The 14,042-nt window shown below is 33.5% G+C and overlaps 1 protein-coding gene across 2 annotated transcripts; it reads left to right on the forward strand.

Annotated features, from left to right (window-relative positions):
• The first annotated feature begins 6,333 nt into the window (after positions 1-6,333).
• Positions 6,334-13,515, forward strand: LOC127131244 (uncharacterized). Of its 2 annotated transcripts, none has more exons than XM_051060235.1 (9): positions 6,334-6,686; positions 8,468-10,986; positions 11,072-11,155; positions 11,846-11,998; positions 12,095-12,258; positions 12,367-12,514; positions 12,619-12,741; positions 12,825-12,912; positions 13,103-13,515. In XM_051060235.1, exons 2-9 carry the CDS (start codon positions 8,491-8,493, stop codon positions 13,294-13,296), a joined length of 3,450 nt encoding a protein of 1,149 aa, XP_050916192.1. In that variant the 5' UTR covers positions 6,334-6,686; positions 8,468-8,490; the 3' UTR covers positions 13,297-13,515. The 2 variants fall into 2 exon arrangements, with proteins under 2 accessions (XP_050916192.1, XP_050916155.1); XM_051060198.1 differs by having other exon boundaries at positions 6,335-6,686; positions 8,452-10,986.
• Positions 13,516-14,042: the final 527 nt, after the last annotated feature.

The following is a 14,042-nucleotide window of genomic DNA, read 5'->3' on the forward strand; positions in this document are numbered from 1 at the left end:
AGCATGAGGCTCCACAAGATAATTCATAAGGTTTACAAGAGCATGGGGCTCCACAAGGAAATGCATGAGGTTTTGTTTCAGAAATGAGTGTTTGACCATGAGGTGTTTAACCAACAGAGTGTATGGGAGTCCCAAAAATGCAGTGTTTGGTCCAAAGAGGGAGTCTATTGTTGATAAAGACTGTTGCAATGTGATTTATGGGGAAAAAGACTTGAAAGTTATTCGATTAAATTTCACTAAAGTATATGAATGAAGGTGAATACTTTGAATAACTAGGACAAACGTTCTGTATGTAAAGATATTCAGAATGAGGATAGGAATACTCCCTCTCATTCCTTCTCCATAATTTAAGGCTTATGGTGTATAGTTTGCATCATAACTAACAAGTGTTGACAGGAGAATCTTTTTGTTGTGATTGAATGATGAAGCATTGATCTAGTCTCGATGTCCCTTGTATCTTCAAAGCCTTGTATGAGAAGCTTGAGTTGATTTGAGATCCATTGTGGTGAAAGTATAGAGGACTAATCCCATCAAGTGATCAAAAGACTTATGATCACTTGACTGGATATGGGAATCAGATAAAATGTGAAGTGATTAATTGATCAAAGATGACTTTGATCAACCAATCGGGGTTTAGATCAAGATGTCAAGCACATGGACTTTATATTGAAAAAAATAACATCATGAAGGAACTAAAATGTTAATATGCATATTAACAAAAATCAAAACTAGTCAATTGAATGCTAACTAAAATCTAATATTAACATGTATAGTATTCCTAAAATGTCTAATTAAAAATTAATTCTAAACTAAACTAAAACATGCATTAACTATTTTTATATTTTATTTTAAAGTATGTTTCATGTCAAAATGAAATATAGAAAAAAGGCATTAAAAGAATTAAAATGAACTAAAGTATATTAAAATGTATTAAAATGCATTAAAGTATGAAAAAAAGAAGGGGTAAAAGGTGTAAATAAAATAAAATTAAAATGCATTAAAGTTCGTTATCATGAAAATTACTACTGTAGAGGGGTGTACATGCCATAAGGGAGTGTGGCCTGAAAACAGAGTCATTGGGCCTAACAGATTGATGCCCAATGCAAAATATAGTTGTTGTATTCAATAGAGAGGTGTACAGAGCAAACAAGTAGTGTAAATAACAAAACAATGGGCTTAATGCACTAAGGCCCAACCGAAATTGCAAGGGGGAGAGAGAAAATTCAGAAACTTCATCTTTTTCACTTCCATGAACTCACCTTCTTCCAAGCTTTCATCACTTTGCTCTACCATCAGAGGCAGCAGAGTTGTCCAGATCAATCAAGTTGCAACATAAAAAATGCTCCTCTTCATCTCCTTTTCTATATCTCTCATCAATTTTATTCAACACTCCACTAATTCTTAAAATTGAAGTAAGAAAGTCATGAACCCTAATTATGAAAACTAAAATTAAATGACCAATGAGAAGAATCAAGCCACCAAACCTTGGGGCATTGATTCTCTAATGCAAGAGCTACATTATGGTATCAAGATTCAAGCAAATAGAGGCAAACGAAAATTCACCGACCTGCAAGACAAAGGTTTGTCTTGGAAATTGTTGAATTTTGAAGATGAAGAAAACCAGAGGTATGCTACTTTGAACCTTCAATCTTCTACTTTTGTAATGAACTTCTCCTTCTCAAGAATAAATTCTGTAAAAAATATGAACTTATCCATCTAACAAGCTCTACTTCCATCCTTGTTTGTTATAATTTAATGAATATAGAAAATAAGAAAAGAAAGAAAATTCAAATTCAAAAGAGTTTTAGGTCAAAAATAATTTAAAACCCATAAGCAAGAGGGTGAATGATGTAATTCGAAACTACATAAGCAAGAGGGTGAATGATGTAATTCGAAACTAAAGAGTTGGAATAAACCTCATTGAAATTAAAAGAAATTGGAGAAATGATAAGGGCTTTAAGAGAACTATAAGGGGAAATCACAATCGATTTCTGAAATAGTATGCTTTGAAGGCTCTGATGAAACAAAACATGAATACAATCTCTTTGTCGCCTCCTCTCATGGTTCCTTCAATAACCACACATGCATCTTCACATTCCTCTGATTATTCACCTAGATTTCCATTATAATCTCATCTCCACTAATGTTGATAGATCATTCACCATTTGCAATATAGATGGCTCCATAAACCATAAATCGATTAATAATCATGCTTGTTGGTAGAATTAGAAAGCCCTAGGGTAATCTCTTAGTCATTTGTTTGAGAGAAAATTTTGGGAATTTGAGGGAGTGGGGATTTAGTGAAAGATAAGGGTTCTGAAAGCGAGAGCGGGGATAGTGAAAGTGAGAGCGGGGGATTGTGAAAGTGAGAGTGAGATTATTGTAAATGCGGCGGCGTTGAAGAAAAATTTGCAAAATTTGAATAAACTATCGTAGAAGTTCATTTAGACTCTTCCACCAATTTTTTTTGCACACTTCCTTTAGAAAAAGGGCGACAGGTGGTCTTAACTGCCATAAAAATTGTCGCAAACAAGGAATAAGGACGGTTTTAGTAGAAGGGTCGCAACTTATGTGTCATAATTCTCTTTTTTCTTGTAGTGGGTCTATCTTCTTTAGTAAGTTTTAAATCTTTGAATGGATGATCATGACTACTTTCAACTATTTTTCACATTATTATTAAACCTAGATGACCTAAATGGTCTTGTCATAAAAAGTCACAATTTTGGAATCTTCTTTTTCTATTAAGTTACATTCAACTTCATGTATATATGTATAATGTAATCCAGAAGAAAATTTTGGCAGTTTTTCTAAAGTTTTCTTCTTTCCTTAAACATTAGCAGTAATATTTATGTATTTCATATTACCTTTAGTCGCAGTTTTAGTATCATATCCTTCATTATCATATCATTGATGATACATGTCATTAAAACTCAATAAGTTTATTTTTGATTTTGGAGAGCATAAAGCATAATTAATGACAAATTTTGTTCCATTTGATAACATGAACATATCATTACCTGTTCCTTCAATAAAATCTACAGGACCCGAGATTATATTTATTACATCTTTAGTATGATTTATTTCAGTAAAATATTTCATACTTTTGAGGACTGTGTGGGTAGTTACACTATGTAGAATGCAAATGTCTTTGACGTATTCCATGTTTAACCTTTTTAAAATAGAAACAAGATTAAAGAGAGAGTAAATTAACACAACATATTCAACATTATTATTTCATATAGATAATGTAAACATTGCACATTACACACAACATGCATATTCTTAAGTATGTACATAATGCAAATATAAAAGTAATACAAGCACACCACACATTATCTAAATATATAATATAAAACAGATACTTAATCCATATTAGTTTCATCTATTCCTTCGATGATATCAGCAACCTCAAAGTAGGTAGTATCATTTTCGGGTTCAATTTCATTAAAATTTACTTCTTTTTTCTTTTCCTATACAAATGTCTTGTGTCTTTTACACAAATGTTTTTGCATCCAACATGCCTTAGACCAATGACCTTTCTTTCCACATCTATAACAAAAATCATCACGATTCCTCAAGGGGTGTTTTTGGATATATTTACCCTTTCCTTGACGATTCATATTAGTTTGGTCATATTTGGGAGACCTATAATTATTCACATAACCACGTCCACAATGTCGACCACAAAAGTGGTTTTGACCGTGATATCCGCCTCAACTATGACCATCAAATCAAGCATAGCCTCTACATCTTTAAGACGATTATATCCGCCACACCCCTTGATTATATATTATGACATTTATTTTAGGATATGTTATTGTTCACGTGGAACGTAACTGGTGGTTATGAGGAGGTCATTATTTTGTTATGCCACCAAAATGACTGCAATTAAATTAGAGTACCCAGTAAATCCCCTCGTTTTATATTTTTGTTGCAACAATATTTGGGATGCATGGAAAACTGGATTTTTTTTCAACTTTTCTTCTTCGGTTATAACAATGCCATATGATTCAATTGTGCTATGAATTGATGCATAACAAACTTATATGCAATAACAATTTTATAATCTTGGAACCTTTATTTATTCCACTTATCCATCAATGAGGGCAATAAGACTTTCCTATAATATCAAAATCTCGTCTTAAGGTTGTCACACAATATATTGGGATCTTATGCATTTGAGTATTCTTTTTGTAATCCATCATCAAGGTGGTGCTTAATTATCCAATTTACTCTCAACTTCTTCATTGTCATTCCATCTGGGTCAACTATCGACTTTCTCAAATTGTCTCATTCAAGGATCTTGTCGAGTCCCTCACATGCAGGATACTCAATTAAGTCGTTGTTCCAAAAGTTATGTAGTTGTCCCTAGTTATGTCTAAAAATTTTAATTAATGTTTAACGTTGAACATGATTATCTAGAATATAGACGAATATAATCAACCTTTAATGTATATACTAAAAATATATATCAATCTATTCAATAATAACTATTACAAAACCATGACCATGTTTTATTTAAAACTCTATCAGCAAATCAAACTAAGACTAATAATGGTAAAATGATCAATATTATTAATACTATGTAATCTTTACCTACTTCTTCACGTTTGATAATACCGATAAGAATCAACACAATGAAAAGTAGAGTGATGAATAAGAAATCTTTTAGCCATTTTGAAAATATGGATAAATAGGTTGAGAGTAATGTGAAAATTGTGGACGAAGTTGAAGTATTTATAGAGTAAGTTTTATAAAATGGTCATTATTGTTACCGTTAGGCGAATAAAGAAAATGTTAATTTTATTGTTCATTTTCGTTGAAATAAATAGAAAAAAAGGAAGAAAAAAATTAAGCGTGTTAAATATCACATAACCAAATTTTAAGTATGTTAAATATCATCTAGCCGTTAGGATGCACAAGTGTTAACGATGATTATAAAATAATATATATGGTGAATGAACACATATGATAATAACACATTAGTAATTTAAATAATATCAAATATTATTACTCGATAATAAACTTTAAGCAATATTACAGGCAAGGATCTCAGTTCTCCATTAAGTATGAGAGTTATATTTATAGATGAGGTTTTAGACCTCCATTAAATATAAATAAAATTAATATTTTCTTTATTCACCTAACAGTAACAATAATGATCATTTTATAAAACTTACTCTATAAAAACTTCAACTTCGTTCACAGTTTTCACATTACTCTCAACATATTTATCCATATTTTCAAAATGGCTAAATGATTTATTGTATTCATTACTCTACTTTTCATTGTGTTGATTCTTATCGATATTATATATAATAATAATAATAATAATAATCACATTTGTTATATAGCTCTTGACGAGTTGTTGAGTTGTCAATTTTCTATAATAATGGATAAAATGATAATAATAATAATAATAATCACTTTAATTATAAATCACTTGACGAATTGTTTGTTTTCTATAACAATGAGTAAAGTAATAATAAAGATAATAACTACTCTAACTATAAATTATTTGACGAATTATTAGTTTTGTATAATCAAAACAAATAATAATAATATTAATAATAATAAAGTGGTAAGGATATATGACATACCTAGTAACAGTAAAGACTTTCGATAGAAACAATTATCGATAACCTAGAGAAAACCGATATTTGAATATTTCCTTTAAGATATTTATAAACTAATAAAATAAAAAAAGGAAGAAGTATAATAATATTTTTTGGATTTCTAAAATAAAATAATGTATCTTTACATAATTCAAATAAATCAAATGTGGTTATACTATTAAAATTATAATTATTACATAGATATAATAATTTATATTAAATTGACATTGTTAATAAAACATTACTATTTTAAATTAATATTATAATAAATAATTCACATTATTACTACTATTTTAAGTTAACATTTTAGATTAATATTTTAAAATAATAATCAAACATGTATTTTATATAGTTATAGAATAATTAAGATTTTCTAATTTCTTATTAGTACATGAATCACTTTCTTATAATACAAAGTTCATTCTCAATCTATGCACAAAATTTATAATAGGTTAAAAAAATAAAGTCAAGATAGAGATAATATATATTATACATGGCAGAATTGACAGATCCTCCAATAAATGAGCACATGCTGATGGTCATATTTTCAAGTAAACTAGGTATTTAGGTTAATGAATGAATTTGATATTAATATTAAGATTTATATCCATATAAATATATAATTTGAAATAACGAAAATAAAAAGTATTTGAAAAAGGTTTATAAAAAGTCAAAGAAAATAGTAGATCTAGAGCTATAGATGTTTTGTTCCTGTAATTTGAATTGGATTACCCGTTACTTCATCACCCATTATTACTAGTTAAAGAGCAAGATTGGATTTTTCTCGTTTGACTAAATCTAGTAATAAAATACTCCAAATTTAATAACTTTCGGCACCAACAAATACAAGGACGGTGGCTGCAAATTGCCACTACACAGAAAGAGAAAGGACCGTCTTTTTCTGCACAAACAACAACAACAACTTCAACTACAACTTGATCAAGTAAATCCTACGTCATTGCGTAATATCCAGAAAATCACAACTTGCGTCCGTTTTGTTTTTCTTTTCTCAAAGCTTTGCTTTTGGATGCTCAGAAATGTCTGTTTTTTTCATCCGTTCTTGAATCAAAGGTGCGTCTTTTTGAAGTTAGAGGAAATGGGTGTGTCAAAGTTTTGATTTTTCGTGTTTTTTCTTCATTGGGTTGTTGTAGCTAGAATCAGTTTCGTGTTTTTTTTTGTTGTTGTTGTTAATATGCTTCTGTTAATATGCTTCTGTTTGTTCCATTGTGATGTGAATGAAGTTGAAATAGAATAGGAGGAACCCTAGATTGAAGAATCTTGGGGTTTAGATATCTAGATGGAGGATTTTGGTTTGGTTTCTAATGGTATTTATATTTTGACTATATTTGTCAACTTTCATTAGATTTGTTTTGTTCCGATGGTATTTTAGAAGATTGTTTGTAATTTCATGATTTATCCATGAATGAATTTGGCTTCTTAAATTTGGTTATAAGATTAGTGAAAGCTTAAAATAATTGATTTTGACATGTGTACTTGCTAAAAAGAATACAATGGACAACTCCTTTTTGTATGAGGTTTAAGGTTTAGGATTTGTGTTGTGTTGAGAGCTTATCCATGTAAGGGTTGTGGATAGCTCCTATGTGTGTTTCTGAGGGAATTTCCTGATCCCATCCCTCATTTCAAGCTGTGTAGGGTTGTATGAGGTTTAAGGTTTAGGCTTTATAGTGTGTTTAGAGCTTATCCATGTAAGGGTTGTGGAGAGCTCCTATGTTTGTTTCTGATAGAATTTCATGATCCCTCCCTCATTCAGGAGTTGGAGTACTCATAGGAAATTTCTTGGGCCGAGCTGGAAGCGGTTTTCCTTCATTCCCTTAACAGTGGAAGTGGGGAGGACTGATTCTTTCTTGAATCGTGGGGGAGACTGTTTCTCTTCTTTGACTAATATCTTCAGACTGTTTGACAGGCGGATTGGGTCCCAGTTCGGCGAGCCACCCAAGTCCAATTAGGCAATCAAGCCTAACTGGGCGATTAGGCCAGCTTCGGGCGCTCGCCCAATGTCATTGCACTTTCGGATCGCTTTATCATGGACCGTCCCTTTTTAGGCCCAATAAATTTATCCCATTCCAACATGTTTTGATGTTCTCGTGTAGAAGTGAGGGTTTTAAAAAATGGTCCGCGATCGCAAAACGGCTGCGATAAAATGGTATCGGCAGATGCCGATACCGATACTGTTATCACCGTCTTATGTTAAAGAACAAATTATGATTAATTCACACCACGGCGACCACAATCAGTGTCACGACACATGTACTGACCAAAATCACGAAAGCCTATACGCGACCATGACGCGACTGCGACCGTTTTGTAAAACCATGGAAGTGATTCTAACTTAAAGTTATAATCTAGAGCTTTTGCCTCTAAAATTGATTTGAGTCTCAAATTTTTTGTTCAACTCACTTTAACATGAATGTGTCTCTACAGATAAATCATTCACTCAATTATTATCACTATAGAACCAAACACACTTTTAGACTATTGAGTGAAAAACTTACAAGTTTCCAAAATTGTAGTAGCAGGAGTAGATGTGTAATTTATCGGAAACTTCCCGAGACATTCACATTCAAGCTTGCATGATCTGATATATATGTTTAGTAATTCAAGTCTTGCCTTGCAGAATTTATTATTATTGTTATTATTCTTACTACATTAAAATAAGGTGCTGTCATTGTGTAAATTTTTATATTTGATTTGAATGTGGCTAACATTTATTGTTTCTGCACTTATAAATAGAAAGTATATTGGTTTCCATTTATGTAATATCTTATTGCATGTTAATTTGTTGCTAAAAGTTGTCTCGATTCCGTTCTGTTTACAGAGAAGTTTCTTTATAGGTAAAACGTTTCTATACGAACGCATGGAACCTAGAAATGACTACCAGCCTGGATCACAGCCAGTAGTGCAGGACCATATGAATGAAATTTATCCGAGTAGAAGACCGTATGACCTCAATGCATCAGAAGTTAAACCTGTACATCATTTCTCGATACAGACGGGCGAGGAATTTGCCCTTGAATTTATGAGAGATAGGGCAAATCCCGGGAAGCCTGTGTTTTCGAATATCGGTGATCCGAATTATACCACAGGGTATATGGAACTGAAAGGAATTTTAGGCATCAGTCACGCAGGATCTGAAACTGGATCAGACATTTCTATGCTATCAATGATGGAGAAATATCCTAAAGAGTTTGATAGAACAAGCACGTCGTTTCTTGGAGACAGAAGCAACTATGGATCAATTCAATCGATACCAAGAACTTCACTGAATCAGGACAACAGGCAGTTTGTGCATGGATATGGCTCTTCTGAAAGTTACTATAACTCATCGACGATGATGAAGTTTCTTTGCAGCTTCGGCGGTCGAATATTGCCGCGACCATCTGATGGAAAGCTAAGGTATGTAGGAGGCCAAACACGGATTCTCCGTTTAAGAAAGGACATATCTTATCATGAGCTCATTCAGAAAGCATTGCTAATATATAACCAGGTTCATACAATTAAGTATCAGCTTCCTGGGGAAGATCTTGATGCTTTGGTATCTGTGTCATCCGACGAGGATTTACAGAATATGATGGAAGAATGTAATCATCTAGAAGATAGAGAAGGATCACAAAAGCTTAGGATGTTTTTGTTCTCAATCAGTGATTTGGAGGATGCTCAGTTTGGTCTCACCTCCATGGGCGATGATTCTGAAATCCAGTATGTTATTGCTATCAATGGCATGGACTTGGAACCGAGAAAAAACTCAACTATGGCCGGTTTCAGCTATTCTGCAAATGATATAAATGAATTGGGTGGGCAAAATATTGACGGACAGAGCAATGCTCCCATGACGAGCAATTTCGACTCATCATTGCCTACTCATTTTTCTCAACCAAGGCTACCAACTTCCTCTAATTCATACGAAATGTATCCACTGTTTTACGCTGATCAAATGATGCACCATGGTGAACCGAATGGTCATGGCCAATATCTTATGCATCATGGCGTTGTTAATCCTTCTTATAAACCTTTTATTGAAGAGACTCCTATTAATATGATTCCTTATATGCCGAATATTCAACAAGGGGTTTTAAATGAAGTGCAAAATTCAGAAATACCAGAAACTTCGATGAGAATGACGGGTGATAATTCAATTCAACAAGAAACACTATTGTCGTCTCCTTCCCAACTGTTTGACGGTTACTCACAAAATGATTTTCTGGAAGCGTCAGTTGTAGTTACTGCGCCAGAGGGACATTCATTGCCTCCCAGAACGAACCAGATCCAGGATTACGACGAAGCTTCTTCTACTTCCGGCAGTGCATTTGGTGCTCCTTATGTTGATTCCCGATCCAATGCAGTTGACTTAAGTTGTCTTCACCCTCCTCCTCTTCCTAAAAGAGTTTATTATTCCGAAAGAGCTCCAAGGAAGCAAGTAGAGTCGCTGAATCGATCCTCAAAGTCTGATGATGCGCACAATTCTCAGTTCCACGTTTCAGATTTACTTTCTGGGGTCAACTCACAGGATTCAGCTATAGACTCTGGAAACAACTTGCATGACGGAAATCTGTCTAATCTAGCCGAGGAATTGAACATCACATCGAAGCCTTTGCATACAGATGGAAAAGGAACTGAAGATATCTTAAATAAGGACAATGCTGTTTCGTTGGAAACAGAAAATAGTTTTAACAATAACCATAAAAAATCCCCGCTTGAAGGTAAATCAGACATCTCTGCTCGGTATCATGATCCAGCGTCCAATCTTCCCGATGTTGATTGGGGTGACACCTCTGTGAAAGAATCAAACAATGATTTTAACAATCAAGCACTGCCTGTTCCTTTGAATGCAAACGCAACTGCAAAAGTTGATTCGCAGGCACAAGGTGACATTCTTATTGATATTAATGATAGATTCCCCCGCGAGTTGCTTAACGATATCTTCTCCAAAGCAATACTAGAAGAAGATTCCTCTAGTCAACATCCATTAGCTTCAGATGGAATCGGTTTAAGCATAAACATGGAGAATCACGAACCTAGAAGTTGGTCATATTTTCAAAAATTGGCGCAAGACGGGATTGATAACGATAACGCATCTCTTATTGACCAGGATCATCTTGGTTTTTCACCTGCAATAGTTGGAGATAATAGAGCTCAACATGTTACACCTTTAACAACTGATGAAGTTCCTCTAAACCGTGCAGAATTCCATCTAAATTTTGGCGAAGAAATTCAGAAAGACTTGCATGGAGAAAACGGAACCGAAACTACTGGTCTGAAAACTAATTATGATCAGTCCCAAATTAATGACACTGAAAGTATGCAATTCGATGCTATGTTGGACAACCTAAGAGAACAAGAGTCACACTATGAGGTACTATTTTAGTATTTTCTTAATTGAAAATCTTACAAATATTTGTATATGCTTGCTGACATAATTTCTTATCGCTTTAACTTAGGTTGGGAAGTTTGAAAAGAAAAATAGCAGTCTACCTCCTCCTCTTGATCCTTCTTTAGAAGAATTTGATACGAGTACATTGCAGGTAAAATGTTCATTTTTCTTGTGTGATATTTCTTCTGCGCTGTGATTTTTATTTGGGGGAGGTGGCAATTTAATGGCTCATAGTCTACTGATCAAATTGGAGTCATAGACACAATTGGTCGAAATCTGTGATAAAATCTCGTGTGCTCTTTATTTGCGTTTTTCACATCTGTTTTCTTTTGAACTAAGGTTGCATTTCTAACAATTTAGGTATGATGTTGTAAAAGAAATATCATTGCCGGTCATCCGCCTTTAGTAAGCCCAGGTTTAATGACATGTTTTGCTGCTTGGATTCGTAATATTTAATTCATAATCGAGGTTTAATTAAGCCGACTTCAGAACCTTAAAATGACAGTAAATTTGAGATTTGTTTATGCTTTTGCAACATACAAATATGATTTTATTCCACATTTACAATTAGGGCAATAGCATCTAGTCGGACATATGAAAATAATAGTAATAATAATCATAATCGTTAAAATTGATCTAATTAAATTAAAAGTAATGTTAGGTAAATCTAGATCTATTATTTGGTTTTTGTCATAGTTTAAGATCCTAAAGTTTCTATTTTTGTAATGTGTTTTAAAATTGAGTTAGATTGGAAAATGTCCGTGGAAAATTTAGTGATTTTTGTCTTGGTTAAACACTGTCATAAAAATTTAATTCATCGTTCCTCTGATGCAAATTGTAGGTCATAATGAATGAAGATCTTGAAGAGCTGAAGGAACTAGGATCTGGTACCTTCGGTACTGTTTATCATGGAAAATGGCGAGGAACAGATGTTGCCATTAAGAGAATAAAGAAAACCTGTTTTACCGGTCGGTCATCTGAGCAAGAGAGACTGGTAACGATAATCTTATCGCATTTTCTTGAAAGTGCTTCAATGATAACGATAATCTTTAAGAGATGTGAAATGAAATCATATCTGCTTCTTTTTCAGACTCTTGAGTTTTGGCGGGAAGCTGATATTCTTTCCAAGCTTCATCATCCGAACGTGGTGGCATTTTATGGCGTGGTGCAGGATGGACCGGGAGGAACAATGGCAACTGTTACGGAGTATATGGTTGATGGTTCTCTTAGGCATGTATTACTTCGCAAGGATAGGTAATGCATATTGAGTAAGAGTCGTAAAGAGTGTATGATGATGAATCTTTCATCGTGTTTAACGAATGGATTTAACTCTAAGAATCCTTGCATGGTTTTTCATTGCAGGTATCTTGATCGTCGCAAGAGACTGATAATTGCAATGGATGCAGCTTTTGGAATGGAGTATTTGCACTCCAAAAATATTGTGCATTTCGACTTAAAATGCGACAATTTACTTGTAAACTTAAAAGATCCATTACGGCCAATATGCAAGGTACCGAACTAAGCTGAGATCTTTTATCTTAGCCTATTTTCCACGAGCTTTAAAATATTGTACATTTAATGTAAATGCTGACAAGACTGAGATTTTTTTTTCAGGTTGGTGATTTTGGTTTGTCAAAAATTAAGCGAAATACCTTAGTTTCCGGTGGGGTGCGGGGAACTCTACCGTGGATGGCACCGGAGCTGCTGAATGGTAGCAGCAGCAAAGTCTCAGAAAAGGTAGAATTTTGAACTGTCTAAACTAATTACTTTATTTGCTATATATGTTTTGGTTGTTTGATATTGAATTTGGATTTGTATAGGTTGATGTGTTCTCCTTTGGCATAGTACTATGGGAGATTCTTACGGGCGAGGAACCGTACGCGAATATGCACTATGGTGCAATCATAGGTACAATCTTTTTCTTATGCTCTTGTTTATGTTTATGCTCCCGATCAATTCGACTTTAACGGAATGAGATCAAAGCTCCATCACAAAGATTCAGAGTGTTGTCACAAACGCCACAGGCGTATGACTGAAACAGATAATTGACCATTTGGGCTAACCACTTGGTTCGTCGACTATCTTAATGTTTATGCAGGTGGAATTGTTAACAACACACTAAGACCAACAATTCCAAATTACTGTGATCTTGAATGGCGAACACTAATGGAGCAATGTTGGGCACCAAATCCTGCAGCTAGGCCATCTTTCACAGAAATAGCGAGTCGGTTGCGTATTATGTCATCGGCAGCTAGCCAAACGAAATCACCAGGCCACAAAGCATCCAAATGATTGAAACAAATGCATGCTGGTGTAGTGTTTGTTCTATCTTTTGCCATTATTATAGGCATGGAAGCTTTCTTTTTTAATATGACAATTGATGGTTCATTGATTGGTCATCCATGGAAGTATTTGATGAATTTTGTATGTCAAAAGTCCATGGCTGATTGAAGTATTGTTACACACTCAAAACTGCATTCATAGAACTTCAGATTAATTTTTCTGTTTAAATTGTTTTTTAGTATGGCATTTCATCTCGAAATCAAATCACCTAGTTCTTTAGTATTTACTTTCTCTTTTCTTGACCTCTTAAAAAAAGAAATAATTAGTTGAAAAAATAATAACACTTTTTGTTGCAACATACATCAAAGGGAGTTTCTATAAATCACCCCACATGTTTCTTTTGATATTTATCATTTATATATGTATATAATCAGATGATAATATTTTAGAAGTTACCTCAAATAGATTTAGTCGTGAAGTGTTATTAGAAAAAACAAAGTTTCACATAAATTAAAAGAGAATTTCTTATCCTTACTCTATGGGATGAAAAAATACCCAATGAAAAATCGAAATTGTCCCTTAGATTTCAGTGATACATCTTCGAACGTATTTTGCACCATTTTATGGTGCATCAAATGAGTGTCATCCCAGATTAAAACAAAAATTTATTCTGGAGATGTATCTTCGGATATTTTCAACAAATATATCGATATTTGAGTAGTCTAATGGAGAATGTTACTTGGGTCTTAGAGATG

Source organism: Lathyrus oleraceus, chromosome 1, assembly GCF_024323335.1.
Source record: "Lathyrus oleraceus cultivar Zhongwan6 chromosome 1, CAAS_Psat_ZW6_1.0, whole genome shotgun sequence".
Classification (NCBI taxonomy): domain Eukaryota; kingdom Viridiplantae; phylum Streptophyta; class Magnoliopsida; order Fabales; family Fabaceae; genus Lathyrus; species Lathyrus oleraceus.